At 42.4% G+C, this 22,472-nt stretch overlaps 1 protein-coding gene across 1 annotated transcript; it reads left to right on the forward strand.

Moving 5' to 3' along the window:
• Positions 1-687: 687 nt before the first annotated feature.
• LOC112214638 (ubiquitin carboxyl-terminal hydrolase 26) lies at positions 688-12,255 on the forward strand. The gene is made up of 12 exons (XM_024373545.2): positions 688-829; positions 1,098-1,186; positions 7,645-7,756; positions 8,032-8,153; positions 8,363-8,433; positions 8,518-8,640; positions 9,016-9,111; positions 9,240-9,368; positions 9,617-9,745; positions 9,853-9,890; positions 10,002-10,036; positions 10,203-12,255. Exons 2-12 carry the CDS (start codon positions 1,117-1,119, stop codon positions 11,327-11,329), a joined length of 2,052 nt encoding a protein of 683 aa, XP_024229313.1. The 5' UTR covers positions 688-829; positions 1,098-1,116; the 3' UTR covers positions 11,330-12,255.
• The last annotated feature ends 10,217 nt before the right edge of the window (positions 12,256-22,472 follow it).

Below are 22,472 nucleotides of genomic sequence, written 5' to 3' on the forward strand. Positions count from 1 at the left end.
TGTCTGAGTACAATATTTTTGAAGTTTCTGATAAATCTTGGTACCAGAAAAAAGTCCTAGTGACATAATGTTTTACTGTATGAGCCCCCAACAGTCCCTGTTCTGTGTAGATATCAACTGATAATTGACAAACATTCCATTATATGCAACATGACTGGGACGTACCAAAAAAACTAGGCCAGCACATCTGAGCAAACAAATACAGTCCATGAAACTTGAACTTTCATGACTTTCAGCACTGTTATCATTTTAAATTAAGTAGTAGGCTATAGCAACAGTAAATACATTCTGTTTTCAAAACAGGGACTTGCATGGTGCGATATGAATGATTGCCAAGTTCAAACTGTGACTAAGTATCGAAACAATGATAAAACAGCTAGATTGACCGGTTATCTCTTCAGCATTTGCACAGCAGTTGTCATTGTAAACAATAATTTGTTCTTAACTGATTTACCTAGTTAAATAACGGTTAAATCAAATAAATAAACAAACAAACTGATGCCTATTCATGTGATGATGGATAGTACCGTTGTAGCTTGGACATAATGACACATTTATCAATTATATCAATGGACAGGTCGATATAATTAATTGAAATGGCCAATGAACAACGGTAAATATTGCAGATTAGGCTACACCTTTACATTATATCGTTCTGTTGACTGACAGGAAGGAGTAGCTGAAATAGAAAGTGATGTTTTATGACTAGGAGAGATGACAGTTGCACTATAATAGCTTTCGTTTTCTTCGAAGCTGACAACAAATAACCATAGACCAAAGCGCACCAACAATATATATTCTAAGCCGCTGTTTCTTTTCAAGGATACTGGTAAGATTTAAGTCAATTTCACAAAACTATTCCGCTACCTTGCAATGTAAAAATTGTCAAAGAAACACTCAGAACGCGGAACAGATCAATCTCAAAACAAAATGTTCCTTCTTTCCAATGACAGCTGTTTAACTTGAGTCCGTTTATTTATTGATCAAATAGTAGTAGACTCGTTTCTCCTATCGTTGGTGTAAACCTTCAAGATGTGAATTCGAAGTACGAATGTAATCGAACAATTTAACAAAGTCCCATGTTTTCCGTTCAACAGCTCATACGTGGATGAGGGTATGGATTATTTAGACATGGATCCCCTTTGGATCTACCAACACTATTATCCAAAAGAGAACGTGAACACAGGTAAGCCTGTTATACAGTTGAACTCGACATAGAATTACTTTATTTTATTAGTTCCAAATGGCAGTCATACAACTGAAATAATATACATTCACATACAAATATTGGGGTTTGAGAGACATGTGGGCTACCTTTATCCAGTGGTGGAAAGAGTACCCAATTGTCATACTTGCGTACAAGTATAAATACCTCAATAGAAAGTTACTCAAGTAAAAGTGAAAGTCACCCTGTAAAATCCTACTTGATTAAAAGTATTTGGTCCTAAATATACTTAAGTATCAAAAGTAAATAGAATTGCTCAAATATACTTAAGTATCAAAAGTGAAAGTATAAATCATTTCACATTTCTTATATTAAGCAAAGCAGGTGGCGCCATTTTCTTGTTTTAAAAATGGGGCACACCAACACATAATTTACAAATTATGATTAATTGATTAATTTGTGTTAGTGACTTTGCCAGATCAGAGGAAGCAGGGATGACGGTGTGTCCTCTTGATAGTGAATTGGACCATTTTCCTGTCCTGCTAAACACTCACAATGTAAATAGTACTTTTGGGTGTCAGGGAAAATGTATGGAGGAAAAGTTAATTATTTTCGTTGGGAATGTAGTGAAGTAAAAGTGAACGTTTTTAAAAAATATAAACGAGGAAGTAAAGTACAGATACTCCAAAAAACGACTTAAGTAGTACTTTAAAGTATTTTTTCCTAAGTACTTTACACCACTGCCTATAGCTCTAACTCCAAAAAGTTTTGGGACACTGTAAAGTCCATGGAGAACAAGAGCAACTCCTCCCAGCTGCCCACTGCACTGAGGCCAGGCAACACGGTCACCACCGATAAATCCATGATAATAGAAAATTTCAATAAGCATCTCTCTACGGCTGGCCATGCTTTCCTCCTGGCTACCCCAACCCCGGCCAACAGCTCTGCACCCCCCGCAGCTACTTGCCCGAGCTTCTCCTTCACCCAAATCCAGATCGCAGAAGTTCTGAAAGAGCTGCAAAACCTGGACCCATACAAATCAGCTGGGCTAGACAATCTGGACCCTCTCTTTCTAAAATGATGTTCTGTTCAACCTCTTTCATATTGTCCGAGATCCCTAAAGATTGGAAAGCTGCCGCGGTCATCCCCCTCTTCAAAGGGTGTGACACTCTAGACCCAAACTGTTATAGACCTTATCCATCCTGCCCTGTCTTTCGTAAGTCTTTGAAAGCCAAGTTAATAAACAGATCACTGACCATTTTGAATCCCACCGTATCTTTTCCGCTGCGCAATCCGGTTTCCGAGCCGGTCACGGGTGCACCTCAGCCACGCTCAAGGTACTAAACGATATTATAACCGCCATCGAGAAAAGACAGTACTGTGCAGCCGTCTTCATCAACCTGGCCAAGGCGTCCGACTCTGTCAATCACCGTATTCTTATCGGCAGACTCAATAGCCTTGGTTTCTCAAATGAATGCCTCGCCTGGTTCACCAACTACTTTGCAGACAGAGTTCAGTGTGACAAATCGGAGGGCCTGTTGTGCGGACCTCTGGCAGTCTCTATGGGGGTACCACAGGGTTCAATTCTCGTGCCGACTCTTTTCTCCGTATATTTCAACGATGTCGCTCTTACTGCTGGTGATTCCCTGATCCATCTCTACGCAGACGACACCATTCTGTATACATCTGGCCCTTCTTTGAACACTGTGTTAACTAACCTTCAAACGAGCTTCAATGCCATATACCACACTCCTTCCGTGGCCTCCAACTGCTCTTAAACGCTAGCAAAACCAAATGTTTTCTATTCAAACGTTCGTTGCCCTCACCCGCCCCGCATCACTACTCTGGATGGTTCTGACCTAAAATACGTGGACAACTACAGATACCCAGGTGTCTGGCTAGACTGTAATCTCTCCTTCCAGACTCATATCAAACATCTCCAATCAAAAATCAAATCTAGAATTGTCTTTCTATTTCGCAACAAAGCCTCCTTCACTCATGCCGCCAAACTTACCCTAGTAAAACTGACTACTTTGGCGTCATCTACAAAATAGCTTACTATACTCTACTCAGCAAATTGGATGTAGTCTATCACAGTGCCATCCGTTTTGTTACCAAAGCGCCTTATACCACCCACCACTGCGACTCGTACGCGCTAGTCAGCTGGCCCTCGCTACATATTCGTTGCTAGACCCACTGGCTCCAGGTCATCTATAAGTCTATGCTAGGTAAAGCTCCGCCTTATCTCAGCTCACTGATCACGATAACGACACCCACCCGTAGCACGCGTTCCAGCAGGTATATTTAACTGGTCATCCCCAAAGCCAACACCTCCTTTGGCCGCCTTTCCTTCCAGTTCTCTGCTGCCTGTAACTGGAACGAATTGCAAAAATTGCTGAAGCTGGAGACTTACTTTTCCCACACTATACATAGTCCATCTGTAAATAGCCCACCCAATCTACCTACCTCACCCCAATATTGTTTTTATTTACTTTTGTACACCAGTATCACTACTTACGCACCACCATTTGCTCATCATCATCTGCTCATCTATCACTCCAGTCTTATACTTTGCTACTATGGCCTATGTATTGCCTTACCTCCTCGTGCATTTTGCACACACTGTATATAGACTTTCTTTTTTTCTGTTGTGTTATTGACTGTACGCTTGTTTATTCCATGTGTAACTCTGTGTTGTTGTTTCTGTCTCACTGCTTTGCTTTATCTTGGCCAGGTCGCAGTTGTAAATGAGAACTTGTTCTCAACTAGCTTACCTGGTTAAATAAAGGTGAAATAAATAAAAAATAAAAATCATATATAGGCCTACACCAGTGGTGTAAAGTACTTAAATAAAAATACTTTAAAGTTCTACTTAAGTCATTTTTGAGGATTATCTGTACTTTAATTTACTATTTATATTTTTGACTACTTTTACTTCACTACATTCATAAAGAAAATAATGTACTTTCTACTCCATACATTTTCCCTGACACCCAAAAGTTCTTGTAACATTTTGAATGCTTAACAGGACTGGAAAATAGTCCAATGCACGCACTTATCAAGAGAACATCCCTGGTCATCCACACTGACTCTGATCTGGCAGACTCAATAAGCACAAATGGTTCATTGGTAAATGATGTCTGAGTGTTGGCGTGTGCCCGTGGCTATCCGTAAATTTAAAAAAAGAAAATGGTACCGCCTGGTTTGCTTAAATATAAGTGATTTGAAATTATTTCTACTTTTATACTTCAAATCAAATCAAGGTTTATTTGTCACGTGCGCCGAATACAACAGGTGTAGACCTTACAGTGAAATGCTTACTTACAGGCTCTAACCAATAGTGCGAAAAAAAGGTATGTGTGTGTGTAGGTAAGTAAAGAAATAAAACAACAGTAAAAAGACATTTGAAAATAAGAGTAGCAAGGCTATATACAGACACCGTTTATTCAGGCTTATTGAGGTAGTATGTACATGTAGGTATGGTTAAAGTGACTATGCATATATGATAAAAAGAGGGGTTGGCGGATGGTGCGACACAATGCAGATAGCCCGGTTAGCCAATGTGCGGGAGCACTGATTGGTCGGGCCAATTGAGGTTGTATGAACATGAATGTATAGTTAAAGTGACTATGGGGAGGGGGCACACAATGCAAATAGTCTGGGTAACCATTTGGTTACCTGTTCGGGAGTCTTATGGCTTGGGGGTAAAAACTGTTGAGAAGCCTTTTTGTCCTAGACATGGCATTCCGGTACCACTTGCCATGCGGTAGTAGAGAAAACAGTCTATGACTGGGGTGGCTGGGGTCTTTGGCAATTTTTAGGGCCTGCTTCTGACACTGCCTGGTGTAGAGGTCCTGGATGACAGGCAGCTTTGCCCGCGTGCTGTACTGGGCCGTACGCACTACCCTCTGAAGTGTCTTGCCGTCGGAGGCCGAGCAATTGCCGAACCAGGCAGTGATGCAACCGGTCAGGATGCTCTTGATGTTGCAGCTGTAGAACCTTTTTAGGATCTGAGGACCCATGCCAAATCTTTTTAGTTTCCTGAGGGGGAATAGGCTTTGTCGTGCCCTCTTCACAGCTGTCTTGGTGGGTTTGGACCATTCTAGTTTGTTGGTGATGTGGACAACAAGGAACTTGAAGCTCTCAACCTGCTCCACTACAGCCCTGTCGATGAGAATGGAGGTGTGCTTGGGGCTCCTTTTCCTGTAGTCCACAATCATCTCCTTAGTCTTGGTTACGTTGAGCTGGCACCACCCGGTCAGGTCTCTGACCTCCTCCCTATAGGCTGTCTCTTTGTTGTCGGTGATCAGGCCTACCACTGTTGTGTCGTCTGCAAACTTAATTATGGTGTTGGAGTCATGCCTGGCCATGCAGTCGTGGGTGAACAGGGAGTACAGGAGGGGACTGAGCACGCAACCCTGGGGAGCTCCAGTGTTGAGGATCAGCAAAGTGGAGATGTTGCTACCTACCCCCACCACCTGGGGGTGGCCCGTCAGAAAGTCCAGGATCCAGTTGCAGAGGGAGGTGTTTAGTCCCAGGTTCCTTAGCTTTGTGATGAGCTTTTAGGGTACTATGGTGTAGAACACTGAGTTGTAGTCAATGAATAGCATTCTGACATAGGTGTTCCTTTTGTCCAGGTGGGAGAGAGCAGTGTGGAGTGCAATAGAGATTGCATCATCTGTGGATCTTTTTGGGTGGTAAGCAAATTGGAGTGGGTCTAGGGTTTCTGGGATAATGGTGTTGATGTGAGCCATTACTAGCCTTTCAAAGCACTTCATGGCTACGGACGTGAGTGCTACGGATCTGTAGTCATTTAGGCAGGTTGCCTTTGTGTTCTTGGGCACAGGGACTATGGTGGTCTGCTTGAAACATGTTGGTATTACAGACTCAATCAGGGACATGTTGAAAATGTCAGTGAAGACACCTGCCAGTTGGTCAGCACATGCCCGGAGCACACGTCCTGGTAATCCGTCTGGCCCCGCAGCCTTGTGTATGTTGACCTGTTTAAAGGTCTTACTCACGTCGGTTACGGAGAGCGTGATCACACAGTCGTCCAGAACAGCTGATGCTCTCATTCATGCCTCAGTGTTGCTTGCCTCGAAGCGAGCATAGAAGTGATTTAGCTCATCTGGTAGGCTCGTGTCACTGGGCAGCTCGCGGCTGTGCTTCCCTTTGTAGTCTGTAATAGTTTGCGAGCCCTGCCACATCCGACGAGCGTTGGAGCTGGTGTAGTATGATTCAGTCTTAGCCCTGTATTGACGCTTTGCCTGTTTCATGGTTTGTCTAAGGGCATAACAGGATTTCTTGTAAGCTTCCGGGTTAGAGTCCCGCACCTTGAAAGCGGCAGCTCTAGCCTTTAGCTCAGTGCGCATGTTGCCTGTAATCCATGGCTTCTGGTTGGGGTATGTACGTACAGTCACTGTGGGGACGACGTCCTCAATGCACTTATTGATAAAGCCAGTGACTGATGTGGTGTATTCCTCAATGTCATCGGAAGAATCCCGGCACATGTTCCAGTCTGTGATAGCAGAACAGTCCTGTAGTTTAGCATCTGCTTCATCTGACCACTTTTTTATAGACTGAGTCACTGGTGCTTCCTGCTTTAATTTTTGCTTGTAAGCAGAAATCAGGAGGATAGAGTTGTGGTCGGATTTACCAAATGGCGAGGGAGAGCTTTGTATGCGTCTCTGTGTGTGGAGTACAGGTTATCTAGAAATTTTTGCCCTCTGAGTTGCTAATTTAACATGTTGATAGAGATTTTGTAGAACTGATTTAAGTTTCCCTACATTAAAGTCTCCGGCCACTAGGAGCGCCTCCTCTGAGTGAGTGTTTTCCTGTTTTCTTATTTCCTTATACAGCTGACTGAGTGCGGTCTTAGTGCCAGCATCTGTTTGTGGTGGTAAATAAACAGCCACAAAAAGTATAGCTGAGAACTCTCTAGGCAAGTAGTGTGGCCTGCAATTTATCACAATATACTCTACACCCCCCCCCATCATCTTACTGGAGTGTGCTGTTCTATCCTACCGGTGCAGCGTATATCCCGTTAGCTAAATATCCATGTCGTCCTTCAGCCACAATTCCGTGAAACATAGGATATTACAGTTTTTGATGTCCCTTTGGTAGGATATTCGTGATCGTACCTCGTCTAATTTATACTTAAGTATATTCTAGCAATTACATTTACTTTTGGTACTTAAGTATATTTAAAACCAAATACTTTTTGACTTTTTCTCAAGTAGTATTTTACTGGGTGACTTTCACTTTAGGTATTTTATATTAAGGTATCTTTACTTTTACTCAAGTATGACAATTGGATACTTTTTCCACCACTGGCCTACACTACACACACAAAACATTGCATAATGACATATACAGTATTTAGCCTAGCCTAGACGACACAACACAATATAGCTACTGTATGAGCTGCCTCTCTGTCAGTCATCATGCCACTAATTATTCATATTCTGTCCTTATTTTAGACAATAAAACCATACTCTATTATGGTTTGCACAATCAAGGGGCAACCTGTTATTTGAACAGTGTGCTGCAGGTCCTCTTCATGACTAAGGGCTTCAGAGAGGCTGTGGAAAGGTTTGGGTACTCCTACTCTTCTGTCACATTTTCTGTTGGGAATACAAAAAAAGCCAGGCAATTTACTGGCAATTGTCAAAAGCTTTTCAAAACTGGTAACAAGCTATGCACTTTTGGAGATATGCAGTAACCAAGTAGCCTCTATCCCTAGTGGCTATAAGAGTACATTTATTGGCTATTGAAAATAATGATATGAATCTTAACTGCCAATAAGTTATTAGGAGATGTTGCTAATAAATATTACAATTTATTGTTCTTAAATGTCTCCTTTACAGCCAAGAGCAGGATAATGTTGAACAGAACACTTTTGATCTTCAGCTGAAATGTTTATTTGAGACTTTAAAGAAAAAACAAGCTCACACTAAAGATGTCACATCAAAACTGGGCATTGAAAAGGGTAAGTCAAGCAAAAGTAATCAGAGCTGAGAAATAATCAGCATTTTAAGTATCAGCATAGGTGTACAGGCACTTTAATAGCACGGTATTTGATGATACCATTGAAAAGAGTATTCTTTGAAGTATAACCTATTGCCTTAATGAGTGTAGCACTATCATTCATTAGATCAAAGGATGTACCATTACTTGTTTTTATTGCTTCTAATGCAGTGTTCGAGCAAGGTGATGCTGCTGAATATTTTGAGAAGATTTTAAGCAAGGTCAATCCGGATGTGTCTAAGGTATTGCTTCGCTCAACAAATGTAGGTGCAATTCAATGTATAGAAATTATGAAATTACAAGACTGACAAAAGTTTTTTTTTTAGATATTTCAAGGACATTTGAAGCACACTGCCACCTGTTCTATATCTGACCGTCATGTGAACAGTGAGGAAGTTGGTCCATTTTGGACTGTGCCTCTCTCTATGGAAGATAACAACTACAGTGTGGTAGGGAAATGTCTAATTCACCTGTTATAGCAACTCTAACATGTTATACATACAGGGCTGTCAAATACTTCAAATGGCATGTAGTATGCAATGTGTCTTCATGAAATGTAATTGTAGTTGGCATGTGCAAATTTTGTATTGTAAAAAAATATACATCTAGTTAAATGTTTTTGAATTAACAGCATATTCGTTCAGTGAGAATGTATTTACTGTATGTTAGAATTATAGGAAAAAAGCAAATGAATTACATTTAGTCTTGTATGATAATGATGCCAACATTTGATATTTTGTGACAAATTGGTTGAGGCAAATAACACTGTACCGTTGGGCTGCTGACGTTGGAGGTGCAAGATACAATACTGTTTGCTTTTTCAGAGAGATGGTTTGGAGGATTTTTTCAAGTCTTCAACTGTCAGTGGTGACAATCAGATGTACTGTGACCACTGCGATGGGAAAACAGATGCAATCCTTGTGAGTAATGGTATACAATCAATACTCAATCAATATGCTACATCGATACTAAAAATGGTAACACTGTCAAAATACTATGTTACTGGGTCTTCTAGAGGTGTGATAATAGGGTGTTTTGGTGTCTCCAGGCATGTAAGATGGTACATCCCCCAGAGATTCTAACTCTGCTCCTCAAGAGGTTTGAGTTTGACTACAACAGGATGTCTTATGTCAAAATTGAGAGCTGTGTGGAGGTGCCTCGAATGTTACAGACAAAGGTAACTATAAAATGTTCTTTTATACAGGTTATTATGTTATAAAACACTTTTTCATTAAGTTGTATAACTTAGGTAGTAATGTTAATTGCCTTTAAAAATAGAGTAGGATTGTAATATGTGTTTTCAGTGTGTTCCTTTATAGCCCTCCTCCTCACTGTACCTTTCCCTACTTTTGGCCCTATCTGAAAAAGCTCAGGGATTTTAATGTTCATGGGCGACCTTTTGATTTACTCAATGTCTCTGAACAGGACTGTGACTATGAACTCTATGCAGTTGTGGACCATGTGGGAAGTCTAAGAGGTGGACATTACACTGCTAGAATCAAGTCCTATGATGATCACAACTGGTATGTGTTCGATGACAGCTACGTCACACAGGTAAGGTATACTTAGCTTTTTAAAATCTAGTATATACTACCCTGCTATTTCCTCAACATGCATACCATCCCTAGTTATATTTGAACACTGCTGCTCCTCTCTTACAGCTCAATTCAAAACCATTTGAACAAGATGAGAGTTTTAGGTAAATATAGATGTGGGTGTGCTTTATTTGCAAACTTGTGTCCATTTAATTAAGTGTAATTGTCAAATTAGAAAAGCCTTGAAGTAACTAATTATTATTCCATTACTGTAGGTCCCAGAGTGCGTACCTGCTTATGTACAGGAAATGTAAGTTAACAAATGTGAATTGTCTTTATCTATGTGGTTCTATTTTATCCATGTTATTCATGTGATTCTACTTCTCCATAAGATCAAACATTCCTCTATTTGATCAATCACAGTGAACCTGTGTTACTTACCTCTGTCACTCTGTCAATTTCCCTCCGTTTCTAAGTGGATTCTCCAGATCGTCAGATGAACCATGAAACCGATCACAAATGTTCACTCAGTGACTCTCAACAATCTACTCCTTCCTGTTCCTTTGAGATGGGAGCCAGCAGAACAAGAGAAGAAGAAGAAGACAGAAAAGTTCAATCAAATCAATCTATCAATCCAGTTGACTTGGTAGGGAGAACAGAAGTTCTCCCAGAGGAAAGACAGAATGATGATGGAAAGGTTGGTGATATGATAAGACAGATGAACATAAAAGTTTTGAGTGGAGAGGATAACGTTGCGGCTACTGATGATAAAGACAATTCGTTTAATGGAGAGAAAGAACAGAAAGTAGGGGATGATGTTGGAGAAAAAGAACAGGAAGGTGAAGTGGCCAATGTTGAGATGCAAAATAATGATGAAGGGAGCAGGGAAGAGGGAATGACAAGAAAGTATCATAGTGTAAAAGGAGAACTGGAAGAAAGGAAGGAAGGTGGACAGAATAAAAGAGATAAGCCAAAGAAAAGGGAGGTTATAGTTGTGGATGTTGTGGATGAAGCTGGACAGAATCAAAGAGATAAGGCAAGGAAACGGGAGGATATTGTTGTGGATGGAGATCATGTCTTGGAAAATGGAACAGAGGGTGATGTGATGAGTAGAAAGGATGCGGTTGTGACGGACAGAGATAATAATGAGAGAAAGAGGAATATAGATGGTGCAGCAAAGACAAAGCCAGGTAGAATAATAGATGACACTGGGGATGGTAGAACAGCAAAAATAAATGGTGGTGAGTTAAAGACAATACAGGTTGAAGTGGCAAAGTTAGGAGAGGATTGTGATGTGACAACGATGAGCCAAACTAACCACAGTAAATCTCCCAGTTCAGTTCATATGTTTCAGAACAGACTGACAGACATCCCAGAGGAAACAACCACATGTTTTTGCTTCAAGAGTATAAGAGGGAGAGGTGAAAAGAGGAGTGAACATGACAAAGGGAAGAAAATGAAATTGGAGAAGAGCAGAAAAGGTGAAAGGAAGAGTATGTTAGGAGGGCAGAGTAGAAAAGAGAAAAATAAGGAAAAGGCAAATAGAAAAAAAATTGAAAAGAGAAGAGAGGAGGAAATAAAGAAAAGCTCAAAGAGAGAATAGAGGAGAAAAAGAAGAACCCAGTGGGAAAGAGAAAAGGTTACCTTTAAGTTTAAAATGATACTAATAAATAGAATGAAAATCATGAGAATGTTTCTATCTCAAAAATTAAGTAATGAACTTTGATGGTATTGTCAATTGAACCAAACAAAGATTAGTGAGACAGCTGTGATAAATTGCTCTTCTAATTTTGCCAGACTGACATGGCTTGGCATTGTGCTTGTGTATATAGATTCAAACAGAGCTATAGTGGGCACCGGTTGTGATAATGAAATAATGGTAATGGCATTAACTTCGGATCTGAATAATGTAAGGAATCATTTTTGTAATTCATACATTTAATAGAATTTCAAACCGGATTCAAATGACCCTTTTTGTCTCCCCCTGCTTCACACTACCGGCTCAAATTCAACCCACATCTTAGAAACTTTCACTTTCCATAACACATACTTGATGTCACGGTTCAGTTCACCAATTCAGTTCATGCCATTGATCCTTGAACATCTCTGATAGAGAATCATCATAATCACTGTTGCCTGCAAAGATATGATTGGAACTCGAAAACAATATACTTTTATTGAAGTGGTGGATTATTTTTATCACATTCTCTCAGGCTGGCTAGATGTTTATAATCCCAGAGTGCACAGACTTAGGTACACTGACCTGGGACCTAACCCTAACCCTTTAACTATCACCTTGGCAATAGGTCACAAAACAGGAAAATATAAAAACAGAGACAGGTCATCTCGAAAAGTTGAAGGACAGCTATTGGTGAACTGTTGGGGGGGGATCTTGGACGGTTTGGGTCTCACAAGTTTGTGATCATGAAAAGGAAACTATGACATATATTTTATATCATTATCATGCACACGCACCCTCACACATAAGTATGGCTCTGTTGTGGAAAGACTGACACGTGTTTGATAGTGGTAGTAGACACCCTCACACATAAGTATGGCTCTGTTGTGGAAAGACTGACACGTGTTTGATAGTGGTAGTAGACACCCTCACACATAAGTATGGCTCTGTTGTGGAAAGACTGATACGTGTTTGATAGTGGTAGTAGACACCCTCACACATAAGTATGGCTCTGTTGCAGAAAGACTGATACATGTTTGATAGTGGTAGTAGACACCCTCTCACATAAGGATGGCTCTGTTGCAGAAAGACTGATACGTGTTTGATAGTGGTAGTAGACACCCTCACACATAAGTATGGCTCTGTTGCAGAAAGACTGATACATGTTTGATAGTGGTAGTAGACACCCTCACACATAAAGATGGCTCTGTTGCAGAAAGACTGACACGTGTTTGATAGTAGTAGTAGACACACTCACACATAAGGATGGCTCTGTTGCAGAAAGACTGATACATGTTTGATAGTGGTAGTAGACACCCTCACACATAAGTATGGCTCTGTTGTGGAAAGACTGATACGTGTTTGATAGTGGTAGTAGACACCCTCACACATAAGTATGGCTCTGTTGTGGAAAGACTGATACATGTTTGATAGTGGTAGTAGACACCCTCACACATAAGTATGGCTCTGTTGTGGAAAGACTGAATAGTGGTAGTAGACACCCTCACACATAAGTATGGCTCTGTTGCAGAAAGACTGACACGTGTTTGATAGTGGTAGTAGACACCCTCACACATAAGTATGGCTCTGTTGCAGAAAGACTGATACATGTTTGATAGTGGTAGTAGACACCCTCACACATAAGGATGGCTCTGTTGCAGAAAGACTGATACATGTTTGATAGTGGTAGTAGACACCCTCACACAATAAGTATGGCTCTGTTGTGGAAAGACTGATACATGTTTGATAGTAGTAGTAGACACCCTCACACATAAGGATGGCTCTGTTGTGGAAAGACTGATACGTGTTTGATAGTAGTAGTAGACACCCTCACACATAAGGATGGCTCTGTTGCAGAAAGACTGACACGTGTTTGATAGTAGTAGTAGACACCCTCACACATAAGGATGGCTCTGTTGTGGAAAGACTGACACGTGTTTGATAGTGGTAGTAGACACCCTCACACATAAGTATGGCTCTATTGTGGAAAGACTGACACGTGTTTGATAGTGGTAGTAGACACCCTCACACATAAGGATGGCTCTGTTGCAGAAAGACTGATACGTGTTTGATAGTGTCTTGATGCTGTATTGTTTGTCCTTCATGTTTTAATACTTTAATGTTACACCTTCCTTGTGTTTTTTGTTTAAAAAACTTAAAAAAACAATACTATTTACAAACACTCTACAAATCACCCTTGCTCTGAACATATTGAGCCATAATGTAGAATGATGTGATTCTATAGCAATCGTGAATTTGTGAACAGCCAAACCGTCATCCCTTTGTATGTCAATATTATTGTACTGTATGTCGTCACTATCAAGAGTTAATCAAATATATGTTTGTAATCTCATTTATATTGTGTTGTGTCTGTGCTTCTTTATTAAAATCAAATCAAATCAAATTTTATTTGTCACATACACATGGTTAGCAGATGTTAATGCGAGTGTAGCGAAATGCTTGTGCTTCTAGTTCCGACAATGCAGTAATAACGAGCAAGTAATCTAACAATTCCAAAAAAAAACTACTGTCATACACAGTGTAAGGGGATAAAGAATATGTACATAAGGATATATGAATGAGTGATGGTACAGAGCAGCATAGGCAAGATACAGTAGATGATATCGAGTACAGTATATACATATGAGATAAGTATGTAAACCAAGTGGCATAGTTAAAGTGGCTAGTGATACATGTATTACATAAGGATGCAGTCGATGATAGAGTACAGTATCAACGTATGCATATGAGATGAACAATGTAGGGTAAGTAACATTATATAAGGTAGCATTGTTTAAAGTGGCTAGTGATATATTTACATCATTTCCCATCAATTCCCATGATTAAAGTGGCTGGAGTAGAGTCAGTGTCATTGACAGTGTGTTGGCAGTAGCCACTCAATGTTAGTGGTGGCTGTTTAACAGTCTGATGGCCTTGAGATAGAAGCTGTTTTTCAGTCTCTCTGTCCCAGCTTTGATGCACCTGTACTGACCTCGCCTTCTGGATGGCAGCGGGGTGAACAGGCAGTGGCTCGGGTGGTTGATGTCCTTGATGATCTTTATGGCCTTCCTGTAGCATCGGGTGGTGTAGGTGTCCTGGAGGGCAGGTAGTTTGCCCCGGTGATGCGTTGTGCAGACCTCACTACCCTCTGGAGAGCCTTACGGTTGAGGGCGGTGCAGTTGCCATACCAGGCGGTGATACAGCCCACCAGGATGCTCTCGATTGTGCATCTGTAGAAGTTTGTGAGTGCTTTTGGTGACAAGCCGAATTTCTTCAGCCTCCTGAGGTTGAAGAGGCGCTGCTGCGCCTTCCTCACGATGCTGTCTGTGTGAGTGGACCAATTCAGTTTGTCTGTGATGTGTATGCCGAGGAACTTAAAACTTGCTACCCTCTCCACTACTGTTCCATCGATGTGGATGGGGGTGTTCCCTCTGCTGTTTCCTGAAGTCCACAATCATCTCCTTAGTTTTGTTGACGTTGAGTGTGAGGTTATTTTCCTGACACCACACTCCGAGGGCCCTCACCTCCTCCCTGTAGGCCGTCTCGTCGTTGTTGGTAATCAAGCCTACCACTGTTGTGTCGTCCGCAAACTTGATGATTGAGTTGGAGGCGTGCATGGCCACGCAGTCGTGGGTGAACAGGGAGTACAGGAGAGGGCTCAGAACGCACCCTTGTGGGGCCCCAGTGTTGAGGATCAGCGGGGAGGAGATGTTGTTGCCTACCCTCACCACCTGGGGGCGGCCCGTCAGGAAGTCCAGTACCCAGTTGCACAGGGCGGGGTCGAGACCCAGGGTCTCGAGCTTGATGACGAGCTTGGAGGGTACTACGGTGTTGAATGCCGAGCTGTAGTCGATGAACAGCATTCTCACATAGGTATTCCTCTTGTCCAGATGGGTTAGGGCAGTGTGCAGTGTGGTTGAGATTGCATCGTCTGTGGACCTATTTGGGCGGTAAGCAAATTGGAGTGGGTCAAGGGTGTCAGGTAGGGTGGAGGTGATATGGTCCTTGACTAGTCTCTCAAAGCACTTCATGATGACGGATGTGAGTGCTACGGGGCGGTAGTCGTTTAGCTCAGTTACCTTAGCTTTCTTGGGAACAGGAACAATGGTGGCCCTCTTGAAGCATGTGGGAACAGCAGACTGGTATAGGGATTGATTGAATATGTCCATAAACACACCGGCCAGCTGGGCTGCGCATGCTCTGAGGGCGCGGCTGGGGATGCCGTCATGGCCTGCAGCCTTGCGAGGGTTAACACGTTTAAATGTCTTACTCACTTCGGCTGCAGTGAAGGAGAGACCGCATGTTTCCGTTGCAGGCCGTGTCAGTGGCACTGTATTGTCCTCAAAGCGGGCAAAAAGTGATTTAGTCTGCCTGGGAGCAAGACATCCTGGTCCGTGACTGGGCTGGGTTTCTTCCTGTAGTCCGTGATTGACTGTAGACCCTGCCACATACCTCTTGTGTCTGAGCCGTTGAATTGAGATTCTACTTTGTCTCTGTACTGGCGCTTAGCTTGTTTGATAGCCTTGCGGAGGGAATAGCTGCACTGTTTGTATTCAGTCATGTTACCAGACACCTTGCCCTGATTAAAAGCAGTGGTTCGTGCCTTCAGTTTCACACGAATGCTGCCATCAATCCACGGTTTCTGGTTAGGGAATGTTTTAATCGTTGCTATGGGAACGACATCTTCAACTCACGTTCTAATGAACTCGCACACCGTATCAGCGTATTCGTCAATGTTGTTGTCTGACGCAATACGAAACATCTCCCAGTCCACGTGATGGAAGCAGTCTTGGAGTGTGGAGTCAGCTTGGTCGGACCAGCGTTGGACAGACCTCAGCGTGGGAGCTTCTTGTTTTAGTTTCTGTCTGTAGGCAGGGATCAACAAAATGGAGTCGTGGTCAGCTTTTCCGAAAGGGGGCGGGGCAGGGCCTTATATGCATCGCGGAAGTTAGAGTAACAATGATCCAGGGTCTTTCCACCCCTGGTTGCGCAATCGATATGCTGATAAAATTTAGGGAGTCTTGTTTTCAGATTAGCCTTGTTAAAATCCCCAGCTACAATGAATGCAGCCTCCGGATAAATCGTTTCCAGTTTGCAGAGAGTTAAATAAAGTTCGTTCAGAGCCATCGATGTGTCTGCTTGGGGGATATATACGGCTGTGATTATAATCGAAGAGAATTCTCTTGGTAGATAATGCGGTCTACATTTGATTGTGAGGAATTCTAAATCAGGTGAACAGAAGGATTTGAGTTCCTGTATGTTTCTTTCATCACACCATGTCACGTTGGCCATAAGACATACGCCCCCCCCGCCCGTCTTCTTACCAGAAAGATGTTTGTTTCTGTCGGCGCGATGCGTGGAGAAACCCGCTGGCTGCACCGCTTCGGATTGCGTCTCTCCAGTTAGCCATGTTTCCGTGAAGCAGAGAACGTTACAGTCTCTGATGTCCCTCTGGAATGCTACCCTTGCTCGGATTTCATCAACCTTGTTGTCAAGAGACTGGACATTGGCAAGAAGAATGCTAGGGAGTGGTGCACGATGTGCCCGTCTCCGGAGTCTGACCAGAAGACCGCTTCGTTTCCCTCTTTTTCTGAGTCGTTTTTTTTTTGGTCGCTGCATGTGATCCACTCGGTTACACTGGTTGTAAGGCAGAACACAGGATCCGCATCGCGAAAAACATATTCTTGGTCGTACTGATGGTGAGTTGACGCTGATCTTATATTCAGTAGTTCTTCTCGGCTGTATGTAAAGAAACCTAAGATGACCTGGGGTACTAGTGTAAGAAATAACACGTAAAAAAAACAAAAAACTGCATAGTTTCCTAGGAACGCGAAGCGAGGCGGCCATCTCTGTCGGCGCCGGAAGTGATAAATAAACTAATACTCACAAAACTATACTCACAAAAGTAACCCATTTCAACCTGTTTGTTCTTTTGTTGTCCATAATAATGGAACATTGTATACCAACCTTTTTTAGTCCTAATAAACCTCTTACTGTCTGAGTACAATATTTTTGAAGTTTCTGATAAATCTTTGCACCAGTAAAACGTCCTAGTGACATGTTTTATTGTATGAGCCCCCAACAGTCCCTATCAGCACATTACATGGTAGGCATTGGGGTTTGTGAGACATGTACCTATATCCTACATGCACACAAAACATATCACATACCGTAAGGACGTGTACACTGAGTGTACAGTCATGGCCAAAAGTTTTGAGAATGACACAAATCTTAATTTCCACAAAGTTTGCTGCTACAGTGTCTTTAGATATTTTTGTCAGATATTACTATGTAATACTGAAGTATAATTACAAGCATTTCATAAGTGTCAAAGGCTTTTATTGACAATTACATGAAGTTGATGCAAAGAGTCGATATTTGCAGTGTTGACCCTTCTTTTTCAAGACCTCTGCAATCCGCTCTGGCAAGCTGTCAATTAACTTCTGGGCCACATCCTGACTGATGGCAGCCCATTCTTGCATAATCAATGCTTGGAGTTTGTCAGAATTTGTGGGTTTTTGTTTGTCCGCCCGCCTCTTGAGGATTGACCACAAGTTCTCAATGGAATTAGGGTCTGGGGAGTTTCCTGGCCATAGACCCAAAATATTTATGTTTTGTTCCCCAAGCCACTTAGTTATCACTTTTGCCTTATGGCATGTTGCTCCATCATGCTGGAAAAGGCATTGTTCGTCACCAAACTGTTCCTGGATGGTTGGGAGAAGTTGCTCTCGGAGGATGTGTTGGTACCATTCTTTATTCATGGCTGTGTTCGTAGGCAAAATTGTGAGTGAGCCCACTCCCTTGGCTGAGAAGCAACCCCACACATGAATGGTCTCGGGATGCTTTACTGTTGGCATGACACAGGACTGATGGTAGCGCTCACCTTGTCTTCTCCGTACAAGCTTTTTTCTGGATGCCCCAAACATTCGGAAAGGGGATTCATCAGCAAGCTCTGTACTGGTGGTGCCCCGATCCTGCAGCTGAGTCAACTTTAGTAGATGGTCCTGGCGTTTGCTGGACTTTCTTGGGTGCCCTGAAGCCACCTTCACAAAAATTGAACCGCTCTCCTTGAAGTTCTTGATGATCCGATAAATGGTTGATTTAGGTGAAATCTTTAGGTGAATATCCTTGCCTGTGAAGCCCTTTTTGTGCAAAGCAATAATGATGGCATGCGTTTCCTTGCAGGTAACCATGGCTGACAGAGGAAGAACAATAATTCCAAGCACCACCCTCCTTTTGAAGCTTCCAGTCTGTTATTCAAACTCAGTCAGCATGACAGAGTGATCTCCAGCCTTGTCCTCGTCAACACTCACACCTGTGTTAACAAGATAATCACTGACATGATGTCAGTTGGTCCTTTTGTGGCAGGGCTGAAATTCATTGGAAATGTTTTTTGGGGATTCAGTTCATTTGCATGGCAAACAGGGACTTTTCAATTCAGTGCAATTCATCTGATCACTCTTCATAACATTCCAGAGTATATGCAAATTTACATCATACAAACTGAGGCAGCAGACTTTGTGAAAATTAATATTTGTGTCATTCTCAAAACCTTTGGCCACGACTGTACAAAACATTCTGAACACCTGTTCTTTCCAGGACATAGGTGAATCCAGGTGAAAGCTATGATCCCCTATTGATGTCACTTTTTAAATCCACTTCAATCAGTGTAGATGAAGGGGAGGAGACAAGCTAAAGAAGGATTTTTAAGCCTTGAGATAATTGCAACATGGATTGTGTATGTGTTTCATTCAGAGGGTGAAGGGAAAAGACAAAAGATTCAAGTGCCTTTGAATCTTTTAACAAGCCAGGCCCTGCTGTTACCTCATTTCCCAGTGATAATGCCTTGCATTACGCCTGGGAAGAAAACACTTCAATTTGCTAAACTTGTCATGGCTCAACCATTGGCTTGACTAACCCCATGGCCATATTAGTAGTTTTTCCGCCCTTTGCTGCTATAACCGCAGGCGACCTGCTTCCATTCAGCCACAAGACCATTAGTGAGGTCGGGCACTGTCGCAGCCCTGGTTCGCAATCGGCGTTCCAATTTATCCCATCTTGAGGTCAGGGCTCTGTGCAGGCCAGTCAAGTTCTTCCACACTGATCTCGACAAAACATTTCTATATGGACCTCGCTTTGTGCACCGCGGTTTTGTTGTCATGCTGAAACGGGAAAGGGCCTTTGCCAAACTGTTGCCCCAAAGTTGGAAGCACAGAATCATCTAGAATGTCATTGTATGTTGTACCATTAAGATTTACCTTCACTGGAACTAAGGGGCCTAGCCAGAACCATGGAAAACAGCCCCAGACCTTTATTCCTTCTCCACCGAACTTTACAGTTGGCACTATGCATTGGGGCAGGTAGCGTTCTCCTGGCATCTGCCAAACCCAGATTAGTCTGTTGGACTGCCAGATGGTGAAGCGTGATTCATCACTCCAGAGAAGAGTCCAATGGCAGCAAGCTTTACACCACTCCATCCGACGCTTGGCATTGCGCATGGTGATCTTAGGCTTGTGTGCAGCTGCTCAGCCATGGAAACCCAATTCATGAAGCTCCCGACGAACAGAGGCAATTTGGAACTCGGTAGTGAGTGTTTTAACCAAGGACAGACCATTTTTAAAGCCATTCTACTGGCAATGTTTGTCTATGGAGATTGCATGGCTGTGAACTTGATTTTATACACCTGTCAGCAACAAGTGTGGCTGTACTAGCTAAATCCACTAATTTGAAGGGGTGTCCAAATACTTATGTATATATAGTGTAGAAGCATCATGAAACCTCTAACACAATCAATTATTTGACTTGGTGAAAAGGCAAGGTTGGCTCAACTTAGTTACACTCTTAGAAAAAACTGTTCCAAATGGTTCTACATGAAACCCAAAAAGATTCTACCTGGAACCAAAAGGGTTCTACCTGAACCAAAAAAGGTTCTTCAAAGGGTTATCTTATGGGGACAACCGAATAACCTTGATAGGTTCTAGATACTGTAGCACCTTTGTTTCTAAAGTGTACCCCACCTTACTGTACGGTGACTACCGCAATGAGAAAAACAGATGCAATCTTTGTGAGTTATGATATTTAGAATATTCAATCCTTCAATCAATCCTGATAATTGTACCAAAAGTTTCTCAAAAAGATAACATTTAGAAAAATATTATTCTAGAGCTGTGACGATAGTGTGTTTCAAGGGGTGAAATCGTGGTGTAGATATTGGGGGGGACAAACTGTAGACAGGGGTTCAAGGGGGCTCTCCCCTGGAATTCCTTTGACATTTTTTTGCTATTGGCAGATAAAAATGTGCTGTTTTATAGCTCATTTCATGCTATTCTTCACATTTTGCCATGAGGATGAGGGAAAATATTGCAGTTTTAAAGTAACTGTCCAGTGAAAGTTGCAATTTAAAAAGTTAATATACTGTTAACTCATACCCAAATAATGTTGTTGATTCATTCCTATATTGTATTTGTGGGCAAAGCGAGAATTTTGATGATGTCATCCCCCTAAGGAGAATGAGCTGGCCAATCAGCGATCTACTCGCATTAATATTTTTAATGACCGGTATATGTCCCAAGCATTTGTATTACATTTTAAACAAATTATTGGGAGGGACAAACAAAATCGATTTGTTCTGAATATTGGAGGGGATATTTCTCCCCCATCCCTGTGGCAATTTTGCCTACGGTGTGATTTGGGTACAAGAGATTCTTGCTGCTCCTCAAGAGTTTTGACATATCACAAGATGTGATTTTTTATTTTTTGAAATTTTATTTTACCCCCTTTTTCGTGGTATCCAATTGTTAGTAGCTACTATCTTGTCTCACCGCTACAACTCCCGTATGGTCTCAGGAGAGATGAAGGTTAAAGTCATGCGTCCTCCGATACACAACCCAACCAAGCCGCACTGCTTAACACAGCGCGCATCCAATCCAACGCATCCAACTTAACACAGCGCGCATCCATGCACCTGGCAACCTTGGTTAGCATGCACTGCACCCAGACCGCCACAGGAGTCGCTGGTGCACGATGAGACAAGGACATCCCTACCGACCAAGCCCTCCCTAACCCAGACGATGCTAGGCCAATTGTGCGTCACCCCACGGACCTCCCGGTCGCGGCCGGTTAAGACAGAACCTGGGCGCGAACCCAGGGACTCTGATGGCACAGCTGGCGCTGCAGTACAGCGCCCTTAACCACTGCGCCACCCGGGAGGCCCATAAAATCCTTTTTCATATCCTAAAAAGGTCCATATGGCATGCACGATCGATTTTGTATTTACACTCATACAATTTGCAAAGAAAATAATCTGTGAAAATCCTAAATGTTGTTTCAACCAGTCAAATCACATTTGTATGTATTCCTCACAGATCCTAGAACGTAACCACACTCTCCAAGGTGGCATAGCAGTTCAGACGTCTTTTGTCCTCGTCTTGTCGTGTCCTGTATATATATATATATATATATATATACAACTTTTTTATATACATTTTATTTTTATTTTCCATCAACTCATCTTCAAAACACTCTCCTGCAACCCGCCTCACCAATTTATATTTATAAAAAAAGTATTAATTACCTCAAATCTGTAATCCTCCAAGAAGCTAGCCTGAAACTAGCCAGAAACTAATCCAGAAGCTAATCAGAAGCTAGTTAGCTTCTTTACTGGCAAATCGTTAGTATTCAGCTAACCACGGTTTGTGGTCATCAGCTATCCTTTAGCTCGAAAATATATCGCCAGTTCTGTACGGCGCTGCGCGGCTCGGAACGGAACATACCGGACCAATTTTTCTCTCCGTGTCTCTGGATTTCGACTGCTCTCTGGACATTCATACCCGGATCTCACAGCTAGCTAGCTGCTATCCGTGTGACTATCGGCCTTCGTCGATTCCGGAGCAAACATCAATTATTCCGGAGCTAGCCAGCTCCGTCAATCACTCCTGAGTTCCATCAATCACTCCTGGGCTGCAGTCACCTATCCGGACCCGTTTTACTGCCTACGCGGAGCCCCACCGGGCCTTCACAACTGGACTGCCGAAGTTATCTACCCGAAGGAGATCCGGCTGGCTCCTCC

The sequence above is a fragment of the Oncorhynchus tshawytscha genome, linkage group LG09 (genome assembly GCF_018296145.1).
Source record: "Oncorhynchus tshawytscha isolate Ot180627B linkage group LG09, Otsh_v2.0, whole genome shotgun sequence".
NCBI classification, from domain to species: Eukaryota; Metazoa; Chordata; class Actinopteri; order Salmoniformes; family Salmonidae; genus Oncorhynchus; species Oncorhynchus tshawytscha.

Bases quoted from the DNA above. Each gene is read 5' to 3' on its own strand.
- LOC112214638 (XM_024373545.2), top strand. From the start codon at position 1,117: ATGGATTATTTAGACATGGATCCCCTTTGGATCTACCAACACTATTAT. The intron at 1,187-7,644 runs GTAAGCCTGTTA...TCCTTATTTTAG, and splicing joins AAAAGAGAACGTGAACACAG to ACAATAAAACCATACTCTAT. The intron at 8,154-8,362 runs GTAAGTCAAGCA...CTTCTAATGCAG, and splicing joins AAAACTGGGCATTGAAAAGG to TGTTCGAGCAAGGTGATGCT.